Source organism: Cavia porcellus, unplaced genomic scaffold, assembly GCF_034190915.1.
Source record: "Cavia porcellus strain 051 isolate PalLab524CR breed Dunkin Hartley unplaced genomic scaffold, mCavPor4.1 scaffold_3, whole genome shotgun sequence".
Lineage (NCBI taxonomy): Eukaryota > Metazoa > Chordata > Mammalia > Rodentia > Caviidae > Cavia > Cavia porcellus.
Genome location: NW_026947486.1, coordinates 50145868 through 50168760, shown reverse-complemented (window position 1 = coordinate 50168760; position 22893 = coordinate 50145868). Strand labels below are relative to the sequence as shown.

The 22893-nt window shown below is 31.8% G+C and overlaps 1 protein-coding gene across 1 annotated transcript in view; it reads left to right on the top strand.

The window, feature by feature from the left end:
- Positions 1 to 22893, top strand: part of Pof1b (POF1B actin binding protein) — a 92150-nt gene that overhangs the window by 15320 nt on the left and 53937 nt on the right. The window contains exons 4-5 of the mRNA XM_063246158.1: positions 2257 to 2337; positions 13062 to 13163. Of these exons, the coding sequence (XP_063102228.1) occupies positions 2257 to 2337; positions 13062 to 13163 (183 nt within the window). The remainder of the gene's footprint in view (positions 1 to 2256; positions 2338 to 13061; positions 13164 to 22893) is intronic.

Here is a 22893-nt window from a genome sequence, read left to right as displayed (position 1 = left end):
GTTTGAACAATATTTAGGCTGCCATGTAACTACATAGTTGTGAAATGTCAGGACTTTGGAACAAAAAAGAGAATGCTCACATATAAAATGAGGCCGAGTCTACAAAAGGAATGTGAAATAAGTGCTATGAATCAGAATTTTCAGTTTTATTTCTACTCAACCTAATTGCTTTAATGTGTAGCTTGAGTTTAGCCAAGAAGTTGTTAGTAAATTGTAATATTTTTTCGTTGATTTGAAGAGAAATAAAATCTTGCATGGATTGAGGCGATGACTATGTATGTGAGTGATAGTATTTTATGTTTTTATTTGGAGACAATAATTTTTAAGGTCACTAACAGCACTTCTTATAGATTTATGACTTAAAAGACACACAAAGATCTTCATAGCTTAATAATTCCACTTTTAGAGTCTTCTCAATTTTAGGCAGCATGTCCAAAAAGTAACTACAATGGTAATGAAATAGTGTGCCAAAGAACACATGTTTAATTAGCTAGTTTCCATGTATTGAAAAGTAAATTTTAGGAAAACTATACTTGAAACATTCTAAGATTTGTTGGAGGATAATATAGGGTGTTTAGAATTTAGAGGTTAGGAAGGAGAAAATGTTCTCTTTTAAGAAAGCAGTGTCTCCCAGATAAGGTGCCAGGGTGTGAACTTGGCCAGTGCAGAAACAAATGAACAAAAGCTGGTCTTTAGACCTTGAGCACCACAAAGGAAAGGTAAAATTACACAGAATGAGTATAATAATTATCAGAGAAAATTTTCCTATCCATTTTCAATTTAGCCTCTACTATATCTGGGCAAATTAGAAGTATATAAACATTTACTGAATACTAACTTCATGCCAGTATTACACAAAAGTGAATTAGGTCCATTAACTATTTTCAAGTAGTTCACAGATTATCACAGGTTGCTTACATTGGTAAACCATATAACAGTGAATTTAAAATTACTGTTGTCTTACCAATGAAGCTTTGTAAGATCACCAAGGCAGGATTTCCTCAGGAAACGAAGTCCAGTTAAAATACATTTAATTACACTCAAATTTAATCAGAAATTTGTATTAACTATGTTGTTTTTAAAAGAAAAGTTTTTTAATTTGGATTTCCTATACATTTAATTTTTGATAAAATGTTTATTTTCAGAAAATTTAGATCTATAAGAGAATATCAAGAAGCAATAATAAGTCACTCATAATTCCTTTCTTCACTGAGATAATAAGAAATATTTTATTGTGTTTTCTTCCATTCAGAAACAAAATCAAGTTCATATTATATATGAAGTTTTATATCTTCATTTTTTCATTTAACCTTAAATAATATTATAAGCTATTTCACATAAATTTTAGTTACTCTGTATGCTTTAATTTTGTAACCTGAACAACTATTTCTAAGATGACAATATGTAACTTATCAACTAGTGATTTCTTACTGTTTACTTTTCTGTAATTCTGTATTATTTCTACCCTTTTTTCTCCATGTTTTTTTGTTTCTCTCTCTTTAAATAATAATAAAAAATAAGTAAAAAAGTCAGTTACTCATGATCATTATTTAACAGCTATGTGTTTCTGTTTATACCTCGTAATTTTTCATCTTATGCACATTTGTGAGCATTATTATATCAACTTTTCAGTAAATATTTTTTTTACTAGCTCTGATTTCTAATTTGGTTGAACACTTTGTAAGTTTATTAACCATATGTTTTTCTTCTTTAAAAGTTGTGCATGCCATATGCTAATTTTTAATTAATGTAAATATTTTTCTCATTGATGTATAAGAACTATTTATCTACTAACGATATCTATTTTTCCATTAAAACTTTATAAGTGACTTAGTTTTCATGTTTTATATACATTTTAATGTACTTATGGCCCTCCTTTTCCAACACACTAAGGATTTAAATGTTTAAGTGTGCATACACACGTATACATATACACACACACACTTTTTCCTTAGTATTCTCCATTTTAAAAATGTAGCATATTCTTTCCAAACTAAGTATGAAACACTCTTATCAGAAAGTATGGTGAATTTCTATGAAATTAGTATAATAGAAAATCACAAGCACAGTGCTCAGAACATATCACATGTTTTTTCAAATGTTTTCAAGAATCAAATTAACAAAATTATAAAATTGTACATTAACCTTTCTATAAATGTTTCCTTTCACTCTAAAAATTGTTCCTAATTATTATTATTGATAGCTCCAATGTTGCTAACTAGTTATGATTATAAGTATCTTTTATCTTTTTTATAGGAACTCCATTCTCCAATGGTGAAAGTCATTACATATCCACAAACCAATATTAGGAGATACATAGTACAAAATGCTGAGCAGGTAAGACATTACATGAACTCTTTCCAACATATAATTTCTTAGAAATCAGTAACCTAAACTGGAAGAGTGAGTTATTAGATTATTAAAATCAGATTATTGAACTTTTCTTCTAGTTATAAAGTAGATTTCTAATCACTAGTGTCAAAAACATCATGTTTGGTCTGGGGATTTAGCTCAGCGGCATAAGTGCCTGCTTGGCAAGTGTGAGATCGTGAGTTCAATTCCCAGGTACCAAAACAAAAAACCCATTATGTTTAATTTCATACAACCATGCATTCATCCATTTTGACTCAGAGATATCTATAGCTCCAAGCAACTAGGACATTTGCATGTTATAAAGGTTTTCTTTTTTTAGACCCCCACCCCTCATACTACAGAGGACTTTTACACACCTCGACCAAAACAAAAGTGACAAAGAATTTTCACAGAATTTCCATAAAAATTCTATCAACAGTTATGTGAAAGGTTGCAGTTTTAGTCTGTTTATTTTAGCCTTTGAGATATTCATTAGGAAAAAGAAAAGCAATAGTCATACATGAAAACTCTTTTCATGCTTTTGTTGCCTATTGTAAACACATATTCCTTGCAACAAGGTGATTAGAAAATTACATTATTGTCTTTCTTGCAAGGTATACAGTATTCTATTACACAAAAACAGAAAATTGCTATCTCATTGTGAAAAGAAAATTGAGAAAACTCTTCTTGTCTACAGTAATAAGACCTCCTTAGTGTACATATTAACTCATAATTTCTCTTTCTCTCTCTGTCTGTCTCTCTTAATTTAATTTACAATAGGAAGTTCACTAAGAGTAGAAAGATTATCAGTTTATCAGTTTCAAAATTAACAAAAGCAATTCATATAGGAATTTAATTCTTTGCTTTTTTCTTTATTTTATTTTTCCATTATTGTGGTAATTATTCACTTCACTTCAACATAAAATAATTTGTTTGTATTATGGAAACAAATGGTTAAATTAGGTTAGTACCCTGTCAGCTACCAACCTAGGAGTGTGTTTAGGATATACCAGTGTACTACTAATATATATTGTCCTATCCCCCTTTATAAAAAATAAAATTTTTAATGTCTCCTTAACTAGGGGAGGCTATCAGTTGTACGTGGGTATCTGAGTGAACCTATGTGTACACAGGGTTTGAGTTAGGAGATGATTGTTTTGGATATTTTTGTCAGTTTTCATAAACACATGTGTCTTAGTTTTCTGTTTGCTATGAAAAAATACCTAATACCACAAATTAAAAGAAAAATGACTTATTTTTCTCTAATTTTGGTCAATGTTGACTGGTTCTAAAGCAGGATGATAATGGCAGAAAAGAGCTGCTCATGGCATGGTATACGGGAAGCAGAGAGCTTCAAGGAATGATCCAGAAAGGGTTATGTAACCTTTTAGGTCATGCCCACAGTGATCTATCTCTTCCAATCAGGAAGTCAGCTCCTAACAGCAAGTCAGCTATAGTATGCCTATATTTCCATCACCTTCCAAAGGTGCCATCTATAAACTCATGAGGCTTTTAGCATGACATGTATTTATAAACTATAACATTGTGCCCCAGGCTCTAAAGGCTTATGTACATCTCTTTATGCAAATTTTATTTATTCTGTCTCTAGAAGTTGCCAAAGTTCTAATAGTTCCAGGGTTATGAAAAGTCCAAGTCCAAATCATCTTCTGAGACTTAAGACAAACTCTTACCTGGGAGTCCCTGTAAAAATCAAAAGGAAAGTTGAATACTGCCTACATACAATGACACAGGATAGAAAGTCCCATTCCAAAAGGGAGGAGCAGGGAAATCAGATCAAAGCAAGACCAAAACCCAGCTGAGCAAATACTACATTCTGCTGCTTTTTGTCTGCAGACTAAGGCAAGTTGTAGCCATGAGATGGGACCTACAAAGGGTTTGAGTGGCTGTGCCCAAGTGGCATAGCTGGTGGCTGTACACTTCATGACTTCTCTTTTAGGCTGGATTTGCATACTCCTTGTAACAATCCATGCTTCTGTTTCATCCAACGTCTTGAGGTCTCCATGGCACTTTGGCTTCACTGTCACAACTTCATGGACTACTTTCTCAAGGGCACACTGGCTGGCCCCAGGCCTTCTTATAAAATCTAGGTGAAAGCTTTCCTGATCCCAAAACTCTCTATTGCCAACTTAATCAGAAGCTAGGGTCTCTTGTATCATGGCTTCAGGGATCTTCAAGTGTCTGGATGGCTGAGGAATGTGACCTGAATCTCAAATTTCCTATGTGGTCCTCTTTAAGCACAGTGCTTGGGGGCTCTCTTCCAAAAGCAAAGTTTTGCACTTTCCTAAGTTTTAACTTCAAAGGGTACAGCCTTACTAATTCATTACAGGCCCTGAAGGCATATTTCCTATTAATCTTTTGTAAAGTATTTGGCTTCTTTCGATTTATAATACTTCCAGAAAACAAGATTTCTTCTTTTTCATCATTGCCATTTCATCACTTTCTGCCAAAACTGAAAACTTTTGAAATGGGCAATTTACTGCTATTCCCTATGGTATAATTTACTGAAAGCAGCAAACAGTAACCATGCTTCCACCTTAAGGTTGAGCTGCCTTGAAATTTCCTCTGGTAGATCAATTAGTTTATTGCCTTTTATCTCAATCTTATACAAAGTCTCAGAAAATGAAAATAATATAGACAAATTTGTGCCAGAGAATAACACACATGAGTTGGAGTCCAGTTCCCAGTGTGATTATTCCTAACTGAAACCTCCTTAGCCTGGTCTTCACCATGTGCGTTTCTAACAGCATTCTGATCTTCTTGAACTTTGACCAAAATTTCCCATCAACCTTAGCCTACAACATTCTAGGACATTTTTTTCCCCAGTATCTCCACACCTATCCAAATTTTTCCCACTAACAAAGATTTCTGAACCACTTGGTCAGAGAGCATCACAGCAATGACCTCACTTCTGTGGTACCAAAATCTTAGTCACTTTCTCATTGTTGAGACACTATACCTGACACTGACAACTTAAAGGAAAATTTATTTTTGATCACATTTCAGTTCAATCATCTGGCTCCATGGTAGTTTGAAAAGGCACAGGCACACAGAAAAGGATAGCTGCTCATTGCACGGTGTAAAAAAAGCAGAGAGTAGGAAGGAATAGAGGAGTTGAGAAGGCAGATATAACCTTCTCTGCTGTGACCTACTTCTTTTGACCAAGTCCCACTTCCTAGCAGCAAGTCACCTAGGGTGCTCCTACAACCCAATCATTGTCTGAAGGTCACACCTATGATCTCATGAAGTTTATACCATATAAAGATTGATAAGTGATTCTTTTGGTGCAGAACAAAATATTTAAGCAACAATTATTAAAGTGGAGGGGTATATGTGGAGACAAGAAAGGCCTCTGAGATCATAGTGTATCTTTTTGTATTACTTGACCAATTGCTTTGTTTTCCTCATCATCTTTGTCCTCTTATTTTTTTTTCTTTCACATACAAATTAGGGTATATGCATGCCAAGGTGTGTAATCCACTTCCTATCACCATCACAGAATTAATTATAATAAAGCACATTTTTCATAATGTAAAAATTGCTGTGCCTGCCTAGGATACATTACAAAATATTAAATATGAAATTAATTGGATTTCAGTCCACTTTTCCAGCAAGTCTTGTGACTTTGGAAGTATTTTTATTCTTTAGGTAATAAAAAAAATAAAATATATTAGATATATATCCCATGATAAGCAATTTAAGTATTGAATTCCATATAATCCTTTTTAAAAAGTGGGAAAACAAAATTACAGAGACATTTAGTCACATATCCAATGAATATTTATCATCTGCCTACTGTAGTAGTCAAATTTTTATTGGTTGGACCAAATACCTTACATATATAACTTAAAGGAGAAATACTTATTTGAATATCAGAAGTTTCCAACCGTAGTTCACTGGCTTCAAGGTAGAAATGACATAGAAATTAGTTGCTCCAGTCATGGCATCCTGGAAACAATGTAAAAGAGGTAAAGACCAAGAAGAGATTCACTCTTCAAAGGCATGCCTCCAGTAACCCACTTTCTCCAAAAAGGCTGTGTATACTAATAGTCCATTCAGCTAAAAATATGATGCTAGCACTCTCGTAATCCATTCACCTATGTCTCCACCTCTGAACATTGCTACATTAGGGATCAAGGCCTCAATTCATGAATTTCTGGGGGATACTTAATATTTAAGTCATAATGGCTGCTATGTACCAGAATTTTCCATAAGAACAAAGGAAAGAGCAGTGAACAAATTTAAGGTCCCCAGATTCTCAAAATTTACATTATTAACTGGTGACAAAGTTCAGTTTCAAAGTGACAGAATTGGTACTGAATTGAACACAGCTGGGAGAAAAAATTATAAATTAAAGATAATTGATGACAGATGTAAATTAGTTACCAATTGTCTACATAACCTTTTTTTCCACAGTACAATTACAAAGGCAGGGAAATTATAAGTGTATTTGAAAGTAAATGACATATTTGAAACGCTGGGCTTGCCTCTGTAAGAACTCATTATTGTGAGCTGTGTTCCACTACAAATAAAAGAATTTCTCAGGAAAATCCAGCAGAATATTGAGGAAAAATTATACATTTCACAGCTTTTGATAATTTCATTGAGGAATAAGACAAATCTCAAGCCTTATGGTTTAACAAAAATAATACAACTGATTTACCAATGTAGTTTGAAAATTCTGTCTACATTTATTTCATTTGTAAGTAAGTTCTTTCTTTGCATGTTTGCTTGTTTTATTTTTTTTTCTTTTAAATCTACTTAGGGAAAGATGCTAGTTTAATTACAATGTTTACAATAAATTGGACCTCTGACAAATAAATTTTTTCCTGTTACCTCTTAGCTTCTCTATTTTATTCTACTCTATGGAATTAAATAGGTCGTAAGTTACTACTCTCCTTATGATTTTCTTCTATTTCTGTTCAACATTTTAACTTTCTTTTTCTTCTGTTATTCTTTGTTCTCTGTTTGTCATCATTTTAGTTAAAGGATTTACACATCTTAGTTTATTACTTGGTCAGAAATGAAGAAAATATTTTATTCACCAGTGGATAAAATCAAACATATTTATCAGCTTCATTAGTTTTCCAGTTGTGAAGTCCTTCTATGACAAGAAGATCAGACTCTTTGAATAGAATTAAGAAATGAGATATGTTTTTCAAACCAAAGAGCTTAAAATTCTTTTCCAGACATATCCACAAATAATTGCATAAAAATATATGGTGACACATTTACTGGGGAAAATTAGGGCAGGATTTATTGCTGTATTTAAAGTATATGATTAATATTACTTTTATGATCAATTTATTATAAAGAAATAAAGCTTTAAATAATTTGACTTACTATGGATTTCTGAAACTATTGAAATCTTTTTTGGTATCAATTCTAAGGGTAGCTTTAACAAAATTTCATGATATATTAAAATGGAAACTTAAAAAGAGGAAAAATTAAAAGTTAAAAGTTAAATTTCTCAACTCATGACACTAAGAATATGGTCATCCAACCGAAAAAAAGAAAAGAGGGAAAAAAGTGCTAGATTGCGTGATCTATTTGAAATAATAAAGTTTGTGGTACATGAAGAAAAGATGTAAAGACATTTAAAATGACATAGAAAAGGGATTATATTTAATTGAAAGGCATGTGCACAGCAAAAGAAAAAATAAATTCAGGAGACAACCTCATAATGTGGAAAAAATGCCAGCTATTCCTCTGTCAGAGGAGTAATAACTAGATTATATGAAGAACTCAGATAAATTAGATTCAGTTAATAATGGGCAACACGAATGCATAGATAATTGACAGAAAAAGAAGTACAAATGGCTGATAAATACATGAAAAATATTCAGTACCCGAGGCCATTAAAGAAATGCAAATGAAAACAACAGAGTCTACAACATATTATAGAGAGTATGACTATCATCAAGAAATCAAATAACAAATGTTAAATATTGGAGGTAGTCTATATGTCCATTGACAGATGAATGGAAGGAAATGTAGTATTTATTTGCAGTGGAGTATTACTCTGTCAAATCTAGTAATTTCAGATGTCCATTTTTATAGGGTTTTAAATTTGGGAGCATATACTTTTGAGTTATTTATATACTCTAGGTATTAGTTCTCTGTCTAGGTAGAAGGAGGGAAATGTTTTCCATCCTTTAGTTTGTCTCTTCATTCTGTTAATGTTTTTCTTTGCTGTGCAGAAGCTTTTCTTCTCCAAAAATGAAAGGGACCAGAGGAGGTGAAAAGAAGGGAGAGGAAACAGAAGTGAAAAAAAATTAAGACATGTATATGTGTCAACTTCCCTGTATGATTGCAATTATTATGCCTTGCAAATGTGTACAAATAAAAATTTAAAATATTTAAAGAAAAGATCATGAGAAGTGCCTACTTTAATGCAATATAAGGAGCTAGTTTCACAGGAAGTATTAATGTCAGAAAAAAATGTAATCTCAGCAACTATCACAAATATAAAGGAATTGGTCAACCATCTCAAATAACCAAAAGGCAGCAGAGGATGAGGTTTGAGAATCACATTGTCATTAAGAAATAAAAGGTGATATTGGAGAAATTAATTTTAGTATACAGTATTTGTGGAGGCCTATCAAGACTGAGAACCCACAATGAATGTATTAATGGTGTACTGCAAAAATAATTGAAAAAAAGAGGAAATGAGTGTTTTGAAAAAGATACTGGACAAAGAAACTAGATGTGGTGGTATCTAAAGAGGAGAAAACAGAATCTTAGAGACCGTAGGAGAATGGTATATGGAGGCAAAGCAAAAATAGAAAGAAAAGCTAAAAGGATTGGATTGCAGGTTCATAGAAGTGACTTCAGGAAAACAACCATATGGCTTTCTCTTCAATGAGATATAAGTAATAGAAACTGAAGAGAGTTTTTAAAGTGTAGGGAAACATGGAGAGATGATGAGAGTAGTTGTCTTGGTCCTCTTCATAAACAGAATGAAGGAGCATAATAACAGAGGATTCAGAAAAATGGAAAAAAAAACATATGGAATTTGATCCATATAGCATGGTTACAAAGATTGGGAGGCTCACTTGAAGTTAGATAACTTTATAACTTAAACTTCTTTTTTTTTGTCTTTTTCATTTTTTTTTTTTTTTTTTTTTTTTTTTTTTTTTTGGTACCAGGGATCAAACTCACAACCGCACACTTGCAAGGCAGGTACTTATGCCGCTGAGCTAAATTCCCAGCCCCTACAACTTGAACTTCTAATGAACAATTCTTTGGAAATTTTTCTCTAGCTCAGCTTTGTGGCCCAGGAATAGTAAAATAAATGTTTAGGATTATATACTTTGTTAGATGTGATAACTCCTGCCTACAGTTATAAAAGAGACAATTAAAATAACATCAGCTTAAGACAAAAATTCATATCATTTATTATCATACAAGCACCTATTGATTTATTATATGACATTCAAAAATCTATAAAATCCTTTTCTTCAGTAAGCCTACTTTTGTACATTTTAAACTTAATAACCTAGAAATGTTATAATAAGATTTTTAAAGATATTTAAATTTATTTATTTATTTCTGGTACCAGGGATCAAACTCGACCTTGTACTTGCCAGGCAGACACTTATACCACTAAGCTAAACTCTTGGCTCTTAAAAATTATTTTAAATACAGTACATATCTTAACTATTTTGACTACATTATTAAAAACCGTGACATTTCAACATTAAACATACTGATTAAGGATACCTTAAAGTACATTTTTTTGCTTGACATACGATACACTACATTACTATCCCTAGGATAAGCAAAATGAACTTCATAAAAGGTTAATGATTTACCTAAGTTTCTCAAGCATGTGGACTGTGGAGAAAGAGCAGAAATAACATTTTTCCCATTGGACCTGGTCCCACTGGTGTTAGTAATCAAACTCAACTTGTTTATAATAATCTAAAATCCAGTCAACATGGTAGTTCTCACCAATTAATAACTCTGAAACATTTATATATTCAACTCCTTATCCCTTCCTGAAAATTTCTCCTCTTAATTTCTATAATATTTTTGTCTTTTGATTCTCAGTTTCTTAACTGCTGTCTAGTTCTGTCTTTGGTCTTTATTTGCCTTTTTACATACTACATGGTTTTACCTAATACTATTTTGAAAATCCATTTTATTTCAAGGAAAAAAAAAGAAGAAAAGAAAACTAAAACTAAATTTCAAACTTGTAAATTAGGGGACAACAATTTAGTAACACTTTTAAGTAAGTGGTCCTGAAAACTAGTTATGCAGCATTAAATTCCCCACTTAGTTCCAAAACTGTGCTTTGGTCTATGCTAGATGGGTACATCTGATTGGTCATCCATACTGTTGTGTGCCTTTATCTGGTATTGGAAATGTAATCCAGGATGTTGCACATGCTAGCCATTGCTCTAAATGCTACAATTTTTTAGAAACTCTTTGATAGTTTCTTGCAATTATTTAACACAATTAAAGGGGTTTATATGTGTTATAAGGAATACAAATATGAATCAGAGACTCAGAGCTGGCCTTGAAATTGTAGAACTAGATCTTAGTTAGATTCCTAGAAGAAACACTTAAAACTTAGTGTCTTGGTGTTTTTGTTTTTGGAACCATTGCCCATGTAGTCAATTCCTCAGGTTCAGGATCTCAGAATCATCTTTGAAAAATGTTGTCCTTGATTTTTAGGATAATCTCATAATTGGTCTCTTCACTTTTTTTCTTTACTTAATCCTCCTGAAATAGACTTTTGTCAAGCTCATACCCTTTCACACTTTTTAAATACTTAATATTTTTGCAGCTTACAAAACTAATCTCTATCTGCTAAAGGTATACCCTATATAGAACCTACATTTTTCTAAACTTGGCACCATGAATTCTTTTTGTTTCATTTGCTTGGAATAACTTTTTCTTTCATCTCCATATCTGTTACATCAAAAAATGACCTTAACTTTCTTTCACAAGACATATGATCCTAGTATCCAACTGAGCACTACTAGACTGAGCCCAGTTTTTTATCCTCTGAATACCATCCTACAAGTTCTTTCATGCACCTTTACTGGCACTTGTCACTTTCTCCTTTGTGTGACAATGTTTGCCATCATATGTTATCTAGATCAATGATTTATAAAATTTCTTGTAAAGACTCAGATGGTAAAATTTTACGGTTGCAAGACTCATAGGGTCTTGTATCTTTTTATTTATCATCCTTTAAGAATCTAGAGCTGGGCACATAGCTCAGAGGCATAAGTGTCTGTCTGGCAAGCACAAGGTCCTGAGTTTGATTCTCCATACCAAAAGCAAATAAATAAATAAATAAATAAATAAACAAATATCTAACTACCATTTTTACCTCGAGGACATCTCAAAACAAGAGAGCTGTTGGCCAAGCATTATGAAATCTGATCAATATCAAATGTTCTTGATGATGCCTGATTCACATTTGAATGCTTCATAACACTTAGCAAAGTACAGATGCTTATAAGGCACTAAAACAGGTGTTAAATGATTGCAAAGAGACTCTTTAAAAATAACTAACAAACAAAAAATGGATTTTACAAGAATCTTTGTATAAATAATCCATCTTTAGGTTTAATAATTCAACAACTAGCAAAATTTAGTCACTTATACATTTGTTTTACCACAGTATCTAAGGAACATTAACTCAAAACACCATTTATTCAAATTTGGATGCCAGAAGCATAGAACTTTGGTTCAACAGTATCTTCCCTTTGAAACAAGCAGTGTTTTATTGCAATTATTCTAAGAATATTTACAATAGTATATTTCAAATATGTTAGTAAATTTTGTTTATTTTAAAATGTTGCTAAGCACATGATTGGTAATGGCCTTGGCTATAACCACTTCTATATAATTCTATTACATTGCAAAATAAATGATTACAATTCTTATTTTATAACAAATAAATGAACAAAACAAATCCAGCTCTCATAATGCAAGACTTAAATGAAAACCAAAGGAAAGGAAAAGCTTTTAGCATATGTCACATTTATTTTTAGACTCCTGACCAGATTCTTATTAATCTATCTCTGGTTTCAGTCAGACTTTGGACATGTCACCAGCCTTTATTTAATTGCCTGATACCTTCTAAACAATTGAATAAACCTACAATGTTTTAGTTGATTACTTAGAGATACACTGCCTCCTACACCTTCTATTCCGTATATGTTATACTGAGAGTCTCAACCTTAATAAAAAATCACAAGAATTGTATACTTTTAAGGGTACCAAAACTGAGTACTGTAAAGAAAATATTGTTTACAGTGCTACTTGATATATGGCTTAGTAGCTCTAGAATCATATTTATTTTGTATTTCTCAGATAATTTTTCATAGAAAATTATTAGTGAACCTAATCTAAATGAGATTGACCCCAGATTTTTCTGCCTTAGAGAAAAAATTATATCTTACCTTAGAGCAGAGAAAAAAAACTTTTCTATCCCCTTTCAATCTCCCCAAAGGACCCAGTGAATGGAAGGAGAGATTCATATTGTTCTGTTTGTTAAAGTAGATTATAATTATTACTGTTCCTTATATCTATTAGAACATTATTCAGGTCATTCCATTCTCCTCCTGAAATCTGATATTACCTCAAATGCTATAAAAGCTTTGATATTTGCTTAATTTAAGGTTCATTGGAAAATATAATTTTAAAAAACATGGTCATTACTGTTTTTATAGGAACCTCTGTCTCCATTTATGAGAGGAAACCATTTCTTCCCAGGAAATAATGTTATTTATGAAAAAACAATAAGAAAAGTGGAAAAGCTAAACACAGATCAAGTAAGTAGTATTTGTTTTAAAACATAAAATTATAAAATTTTGAATTATGAATATATTAACATAGTTATAAAAATTGGAAAAGCCAAATATTAATCAGACAAATACTTTAAAAACTTATTTCAGAAGTATAAAATTTTGAACTATGATTCTTTTGTAGGGTTGAAATACCATTCAATTTTCAAGTACCAGGCAAGATCACCATGAGTTATATAGTATGTCATTATGGCTACAGCTCTTCATTCCATCATTAATACTTTCATACTCATTTTGTCATGTAAAATATTATTTTCTCTATTTTACTGAAAGGGAAACTGATGTTAAGATATGTGAAGTCATGCATGTGTAAAAATTGTATTTTTCCCTAGTATTAGAATCTGAAAGAAATAATATATATATATATATATATAATGTATATTATATGTATTTAATATATAATATATCTAGTTATATATATAATAGTTAAGCTAGTGATACTACTAATTTCTCTTAATTCATTGAAAAGAAAGATTTATGCTAATATTGTTTGGACAGTGAAATGCAGGTATCATGTGCTCTGATTAATTTAAAGATAATAATATGCACTGTATTAACCATTGTTATCCTCTAATTATTGTGTTTTGAAATTTTGTTATTTTTTTCTTTTTTAAATAAAATAAACAATGGTGCAAAACAAAAAGCAGACCAACAAATAGATATGTGAAGTCAATCGGGTGTGATGGTACATCCCTATACCCCCAGCACTTGAGAGTCTGAGGCAGTAAAATCGCTGTGAGTTTGAGGCCAGTCTTGACTACACAGTAAGTTCAAGGCCAAAATGAACTACACAGGAAGCTCATATTTAAAAAACCCAAAAATATAACAATAGAATATGTACTTTGTGTAAATATCTCAATATATTGTATATTTTATGATATCTCAGAAATAATAATTTAAAACATAATTTTTATCTTGGTTCATTCATTATAAAATGAATTTTAAAAGAACCATATAAATGGAAAGATATATAAACCAATGTGTATTCTAAAAGGTCTAGAAAAGTAGAGCTTCAAATCACATTCCAAAAATTCTATTAAGCTTGATGGAGAAAACAAGTACAGAGTACAAAATCACAGTAGGGCTATGGTAATTACATAACATCTAAAGGCCAAAATCTTCTATGCAATTGTTTTTGGAACCAGCAGAGGGTTTACATTGTTCTACTTGATGCATGGAATCATTTCAAGCCCAGTTAAATTATGGAATTGTTTCTTAGACATTTTTGAATTATGGTAATGTGTCAGTTTCACAGGATTTTTACAACAATGTATCACAAACTGGGTAGTTTAAAGTAACAAAATTTATTACCTCATAGTTCTGGAAGCCAGAAATATGAAATCACTGTGTGGGCAGGGCTATGACCCTTCTAATGTTCCCAGGGAATATTCTTCTATGCCTGGCTCCTAAGTTCTGATAGCAAGTATTCCTTGTCTCATACATAACCACTACAATTTTCTGCCTTCACATAGAATCTTTTATATGCACCTTCATATTGACTTCCCTCTGTGTGTGGCTACCTGTGTACTGATTTTCCATTTTTATAAAGATGCTAGCCATCTTGATTAGGGCCCACCCTAAAGACCTCATTTTGACTTGACTACAACTCTAAAGACCCAATTTCCATTTAAGGGCACATTCTAAGTTACTGGGGTTTAGAATATATACATTATCTTGAAGGTAGGCAACAGTTCAACCTATAAAGAGATAAATAACATCAAATCAATTTGACTAACAAAATCAGTTTCTCATGTACAAATAAAACTAACAGAAATGTATTATAGTTTCTGTTTTTAAACTTCTTAACATGAAAATGTATTTTACTTTTATAAGCAATTAGGGATAGGTGTACTAGATTTGTAGGAACACATTATTACTTACTTGACCACAGTAAAATAAAAGTAATTTAAATTTTAATAATTATAAATATTCAAATCTTAAAGATTGAGATTTTCTTGGGAAACTGAATGTACTCTGAAGGAGTTGCTATGCTATATTTTGAATATATATCTTGTAAGAAAAACAGCAAAATATTTCTGGACTTTATTGTACAAATTAGAAAATTTTATCAAATATGTCTCCTTATTCAAGGGGCATTTTCCTCAGACTATTGAACTAAAATAGTTTACATTTATCCAACTGACTTCCTAAGATAATAAGTTTTATACATTTTACATAGTAAGGAATGTTTGAAATACGTTATTATTTCATGATGCATCAGATGTCTTGTTTGAAAGATAATAAGGAGCTTTACTTTTTTCTTTTTAATATTTTTATAAGTACATATTTGAGAAATACCATAATTACATTCATCCTGGTAGGTTGTTAAACATAAATAGTTCATTATGATCATCTTTGCTCTCTATGCCCCCCAGGCCACCCTTATCTTTTCTTACCTAGATCCACTTCCCATCTTCATAGAGTCTATCTCTTTATTACTTAACATGTCTCTTTTATTTTGTTCCTAACTTATTTATATATCTAGTCTCATATTAGAGAAACCACATAATATTTAACTTTCAGTGTCTGCAATTTTTTACTTAGTATTATGGTCTAAAATTCTATCCATTTTTGTCTAAATGACTCAAATTTATCCCTTTTTATGACTGAATAGTTTTCCATTATATATATGCACCATATTTATTCATTCATCTGTTGATGGACATATAGCCTGCTTCTATTATTTAGCTTTATGAGTTGTGTTACTATGCACAAATATGCAAGTATCCCTATATGATGACCTTAGCTCTGTGGTAAAGATATGCAGAAGAGGTATAGCTGAATCAAATGGAATTTCTATTATTTTTTCATTTTAGGGGGAATCTTCATACTATTTTCCACATTGTTCATGCTAGTTTACATTTACCACATAATGTAGGAGGGTTCCTTTTTCCCCAGCACTTGTTTACTGAGTCCCAAATAACAGCCATTTTTATTGTAGTGAATTATAATCTCCATGTTGCTTTCATTTGCATTTATCAAATGGTCAGATGTCCTGAAAAATCTTTTTTGTGCTCATTGATCACTTTGGCTAGTTCTTTTTGTGATGTGGCTATTAATTTCAATTGCCTATTTTTATTGGATTTTCAATTTGGAGGGGTCTAATTTTTATTTTTTAATATGATTTACATATTAGTTGTCTGTCCGTGGCATAGCTGGCAAGTTTTTTCCTATTCCTTAGGTTCTACCTTTATTATAAGTGTTATTTACTTTGCTGCACAGAATCTTTTTCATGTGGTAAAATCCCATTTGTTACTTCTTGGTATATCTAGTGCAACTGAGGTTCTGTTCAAGAAGCCTTTAGCTATGTTGCTGTCTTCAAGAGTTTTACTAATTTTTCTTACAGAAAATGGAATTTTTCTGTTTTTCTGTATAGGTCTTTGATCCATTTCCATTTGATTTTAGTACAGGGTGAGACATATGGATCAGAATTCATTCTTCTCCACTTGAATACCAATTTTTCCAACAACATTTGTTAAAGAGGCTATCTTTTCTTCAACACATTTTATTAGCCTTTTGGTCACAAGATGGCTAAAGGTAATTCGGTTATTTTTGCATTCTCTATTCTATGCCACTCTTTAACATTTCTGTTTTTGTGTCAGTACCATGCTGTTTTACTACTGTTATTCTGTATTATAATTGAAGTCTAGGATTGTAATGACTCCTGCTTTGTTTCCATTCAAGACTGCTTTGGCTATTCTAGTTCTTTTCAAATTCCATATAAATTTTAAAATGTTTTTCCTACTTCATTGAAAAATGCCAATAGCATTTTGAATGGAATTACATTACTAATTATATATAATTTTTGGTAACATGGCCATTTAGACAACATTTTTCTCCCTATCCAAGAACAATGTATGTCTTTTCGTTTTCTAATGTCTTGCTAAATTCCTTTTTTTTTTCCAGGGAAATATAGTTTTTATTATACAAGTATTTTACTTTTGGGATTATATTAATTCCTATTTAATGCTTTTTTGAAACTACTATGAATAGAATTGTTTTCTTCACTTTATCAATGAATTCACTCTTTTTGTACAGAAACACTATTGAATTTTATTTCTGTATGTTGTATCATACCACTTTGCTGAATTTAATTATTATTTATAAAAGTTTCTGATGAAAATTTTTGGATTTCCTATGTAAAGGATTATATAATATGCAGATAATAATAGTTTGACTCCATCTTTTCTTATTTGAACTCTTTATTTTCTTTCTCTTGGCTAATTAGCTAAAATTTTGAGCACCATATTTAAAAGGAATGGTGAGAGTAGAATTCTTATTTATTCTTCATTTTGGAGGAAATACTTTGTTTTCATAGTTAGTATGAATTTGGCAGTGGGTTTTTCATAAATGGCTTTTATCAGCTTATAACAAGCCTATTTGTGTATATTTTCATTGAGGATTTTTATCATGAATGTATGCTTAATTTTTCAAAGGTATTTCTGCATTTATTGAGATGATCATATGAGTATTTGTCCTTATATATATATATACTACATTAATTGGTACATGTGTTAAACCATTCTTACATCCTTGAGATGAAACCAAGTTGGCTATAATGTATGAACTATTTAATGACTTGTTGTACTCTCTTAGCAAGTATTTTGTTGAGAAGTTTTGCATCTGTATTCACTAAGGAACTTGGCCTATATGTTGTGTTGTTGCTGAGTCCTTGCCTAGTTTTCGTATCAGGATAGTGCTGCCTTTCATGAATGAGTTTTGTGGTTTTCCTTTTTGTTCAATTTCATGGAAGACTTTGGGGAGTACTGGCATTAGTTCTGTTCTGAAGTTTTGGTAAAATTCTATGGTGAATTCTTAAGGTCCTTAGCTTTTAAGATTTTTATTTCTGTCTGTTTCATTGACAGATACTGTTTTACTCAGGGTTTTGCATCTTCTTCGTTCTATTTTGGTAATTCACATGATATGATAATTTATCTGACACTCTAGGACACATTATTGGAATATAAATTTTTGATGTAATTTCTTATAATTCTCTGGATTTTGGTGATGTCCATTGTGATTTCATGCTTCTCATGTCTCAAGTTGCATCAACTTATTTATAAATATCTCAATATGATCATTCTTTATAGCTGATTAGTATTCCATTGTATAAAAATGCCACAACTTTTTTATTTATTCCTCAGTTGATGGACACTTAGATTGTTTCCAAGATCTGGCTATTACAAAGTGTGCTGCTGTAAACATTGGTGCATATGTATCATGGGTGATATGATGTTTTCAGTTCTTCTAGGAATATGCCTAGGAGTAGAATAGCTGGGTTAACTGGAACTTCCAATCCCAGCTTTTTGAGAAATCTCCAGACTGACCTCCACAATGGCTGCACCAGTCTACACTCCCACCAATAGTGCAGGCGAGTTCCCTTTTCCCCACAGCCTCTGCAGCATTTGTTGTTGGTAGTTTTCTTTATCCTAGCCATTGTTTCTGGATTGAGATGGATTCTCAGGGTGATTTTAATTTGCATTTCTCTAATGACTAATGATAATGAACATTTTTTCATATATTTATTTGCCATTTGAATTTCTTCATCTGAGAACTGTTTATTCATCTTGGATGCCCATTTTTGGATTGGGTCTTGGAATTTTAGGGTCTGAGTTTTTTTAATTCTTTATATGTTTTAGACAGAAGATCTTTGTCAGAGGGACAGTTAACTAAGATTTTTCCCAGTTTGTGGGTTTTCTTTTCACTATGCTGGCTATTTCTTTCAATGTACAGAAATACTTTAATAAGATGTGATCCCAGTTATTGATTCTGGGAAGCATTTCCCATGTGGTTTGATTTTTCTTCATGAATTCTGTATCTACCCCTATGTTTTCAAGATTTATACCTACTTTGTCTTCCAACATATGTAGTGTTTCTGTTTTAATATTTAGAACTTTGATCCATTTAGATTTTAGTTTAGTACATGGTGATAGGCAGGGGTCTAACTTTAATTTTCAGCATATGAAGAGGCAGTTTTTCCAGCACCATTTATTAAAGAGACTATCACTCTTCCAATAAAAATGTTTGGCCCCTTTATCAAAGATAAGGTGGTTGAGTGTGTTTATAGTTGTGGTTTTATTCTCTAATCTTTTCCATTGATCTTCAGATCTGTTTTTATTCCAGTACCATGTTGATTTAACTACAGCAGCTTTGTAGTATTACTTCAAATCTGAGATTGTGATGCCTCCTACCTTGCAAATTGCCTTTGTTATTCTAGGTCTCTTCTTGATCCGGTTGAATTTTAGAAATGATTTCTCTAGATCTATGAGGTATGTTAGTGATATTTTCATTGGGATTGCATTGAATCAGTATAACAGTTTTTGAGGAATGGTGTTTTTCACAAGATTTATTCATCCTATCCATGAACAAGGGATGATTTACCATTTTCTGAAGTCCTCTTGAATTTCTTTTCAGGGTATTATAATTTTCCCTGTATAGATCTTTACTTCTTTCAATAGATTATTTCCTAAGTATTTCATTTTTTGGATGCTAGTGTGAAGGGTGTGGCTTCCCTTATTTCTTCATCAGTGATTTTATTGTTAGTGTATAGGAATGGTATTGATTTTTGAGTATTGAGCTTGTATCCAGCTACATTGCTGAATTTATTTATTATACCTAGGAGTCTTTCAATGCAGTTTTGGGGGTCTTTTAGGTAGAATATCATATCATCTGAAAATAATTATAATTTAACTTGCTCTTTTCCTGCTTTTACTCCTTTTATTTCTATCTCTTGTCTAATTACTCTGGCTAGAATTTCCAGTACTATGTTGAATAGTAGCGGAGATAATGGACACCCTTGTATTGTGCCTGATTTTAAGGTAAAGGCTTTCAGTTTTGGGCCATTTAATATGATACTGGCTATTGGTTTGTTTTAGATGGACTTTATCATATTGAGTTAAAGACCTTCTATTCCAATTTTCTGTACAATTCCTATAAATTGGTGTTGGACCTTATCAAAAGCTGCATCTATAGAAATGATTATGTGATTCTTACTTTTGGCTCTATTGATATGGTGGATTAAGTTTATTGACTTATGTATGTTGAACCATTCCTGCATGCCTGGGATGAATCTAATTTGATTGTGGTGTATAATCTTGATGATTTGCTACATCCTGTTTGCCAATATTTTATTGAGAATTTTTTCATCTATGTTCATTAGGGAGATTGGCCTGTAGTTCTCTTTTTCAGTTAGGTGTTTCTCATGTTTTGATACTAGAGTAATATCTGCTTCCAGGAATGACTTAGGAAGTGTTGCTTCCCTTTCAGTTTCATTGAAAAGTTAGAGGTATGTCGGCATTAAGTCTTCTTTGTATTTCTTGTAGAATTCTGCAGTGAATCTGTCTGGTCCTAGGCTCTTCTTTGTTGGTAAGGACTTAGTTACAGTTCCAATTTCATTAATAGAAATTGGGTTATTCAGCAGTTTTACATCTTCTTGCCAAGCTTTGGTGTTCATATGTTTCTAGGAAGCTGCCCATTTCTTCTGTGTTATCGAGCTTATGAGAGTAGAGGTTTTTGAAACAGATGTTGATGATCTTCTGTATTTCCACAGAGTCTGTATTGATTTCACCTTTTTAATTCCTTATTGCATGTATTTGAGTTTTTTCTTTCCTTTTTAATTTGTTTTTATTTTAAAGAAATTAAGACAAAAGAGGACATAACAAAGCTGGTCAGATCAGAACGATGCAAGTAACACAGTATTTTACCACAAGACAACCCATAATTAAAAGTAAGTATCATAGTGTCTCTTTCCTTGAAATAGTTGAGCATAGCTTCATATACGATAGTATCAAGCATGTGAAGTTGGCTAGGGGCTTATCAATTTTATTTATTCTTTCAAAGAACCAACTCTTTGATTCATTGATTCTTTGTACTGTTTTCTTAGTCTCTACTACATTAATTTCTGCTCTGATTTTTACAATTTCATTCCTTAGTTTTGCTTTGGGCTTCACTTGCTCTTCTTTTCTAGTTGTTTGAGGTTTAGCATTTGGGTTTTATTTGTCTTCATTTTTTTTTCCTGATGTGGGAACTCAATGCAGTAAATTTTCCTTTGAGGAGTGCTTTCATTGCATCCCACAGATTCCACTAAGTTGTATTGTATTTTCATTTGCTTGCAGATATTTTTTAATTTCTTTTTTAATTTCTTCTGCAACCCAGTGATTGCTCAAAAGTATATTATTCCAATTTTCATGTGTTTATGGTGATTTTTCAGTTTCTTTTATCATTAATTACTATTTTCATGGTGCTATGATACAAAAACATGCATGGGATAATTTCAAATCTTGCATTTACTTAAATATGTTTTGTGGTCTAATATATGGTCTCTTTTAGAGAATGTCCCATGTACTGCCGAGAAGAATGTATATTCTGATGTTGTTGGGTGGAACACTATGTGCACATATTAAGTACATTTGCTAACAGGTGTAACTGAGTTTTGTTATTTTTTTGCTGATTTTCTGTCTGATTTTCTGTCCCTTTGTGTCAATGGTGTGTTAAGGTCTCCTGTTATAATTGTGTTATTGCTTATTTGATTTTTCATTTCTGTTAATTCTTGCTTTGTATAGCTGTGTACTCTGAAATTTGGTGCACATATATTTAAGATTGTTATCTCTTCCTCTTGAAATTTTGCCCTAACTAGTATGTAGTGACCTTCTTTATCTCTTCTGATCCTTCTAGGTTTGAAGTTCACATTATCTGCAAACAGAATAGGTTCTCCCGCTTTGGGGGTGGGATGACTTCTTGTTGCATGAAGTATTATTTACCATCCTTTCACTTTCAGTCTATGAGTTTCCTTTTGGGTTAGTTTTGTTTCTTTTAAACATCATATGGTTGGATGTTGTTGCTTGATCCCTTTTGGCAGTGTCTTTCTTTTAATTGGTCAGTTGAGGCCATTTACATTAATGGTTATAACTGTTATATATTAGTTTATTGTTGACATGCTATCTTTCTTCTGTTGTACCTTTACCTTTCCATTCTGTTTAATTGTCTGCCTTACTTAGTAGGTTTTTCCTATGTGTATCTAGAATGTCTTTCAGTATTCTTTGCACAGTTGGTTTGGTGATCATGAAGATCTTCAGCTGTTTTTGTCATGAAAGTATCTTATTTCTCCATCCATTTTGAAGGACTGTTTTGCAGGTACATCAGTCTGGGTTGGAAGTCATTTTCTTTTAGGATCTAAATACTTCACTCCTAGCTCTTCTTGACTTCATTTTTGTTGTTGTTGTTGAGAAGTCTGCTGTGATTCTGATAGGTTTTCCTTTATAGGTGATCTATCTTCTCTCCCAAACAGCTTTTAATATTCTGTTCTTGTGTTGCATTTCTGGGATGTTGGATTATTATATGTTTGGGTGTAGTTTTATTTTGGTTATGACTATTTGAAGTTCTATATGTTTCACTAATCCTTATGTCAGTTTCCATTCTCTTGTTTGGGAACTTTTCAGCTATCTCTTGTTTGGGAACTTTTCAGATATCTCTTAGCCTCCTGATATCTCTTAGCCTCCTGATATAATTTGTGTTATCCCCTTCTTTTTCATTTGTCCCTATCAATCTTATGTTGTTTTTCTTTGCATCATCTTGCAGCTGTTGATTTGTTATTTCCTGATTCCTTATTATTTTTAAAAGATCTTTCCTTTCCTGTTCACTAGCTGCAACCTTGTCTTTGCAGTCTGAAATTTTATCTTCACTTTCGTTGAGGCAGTTT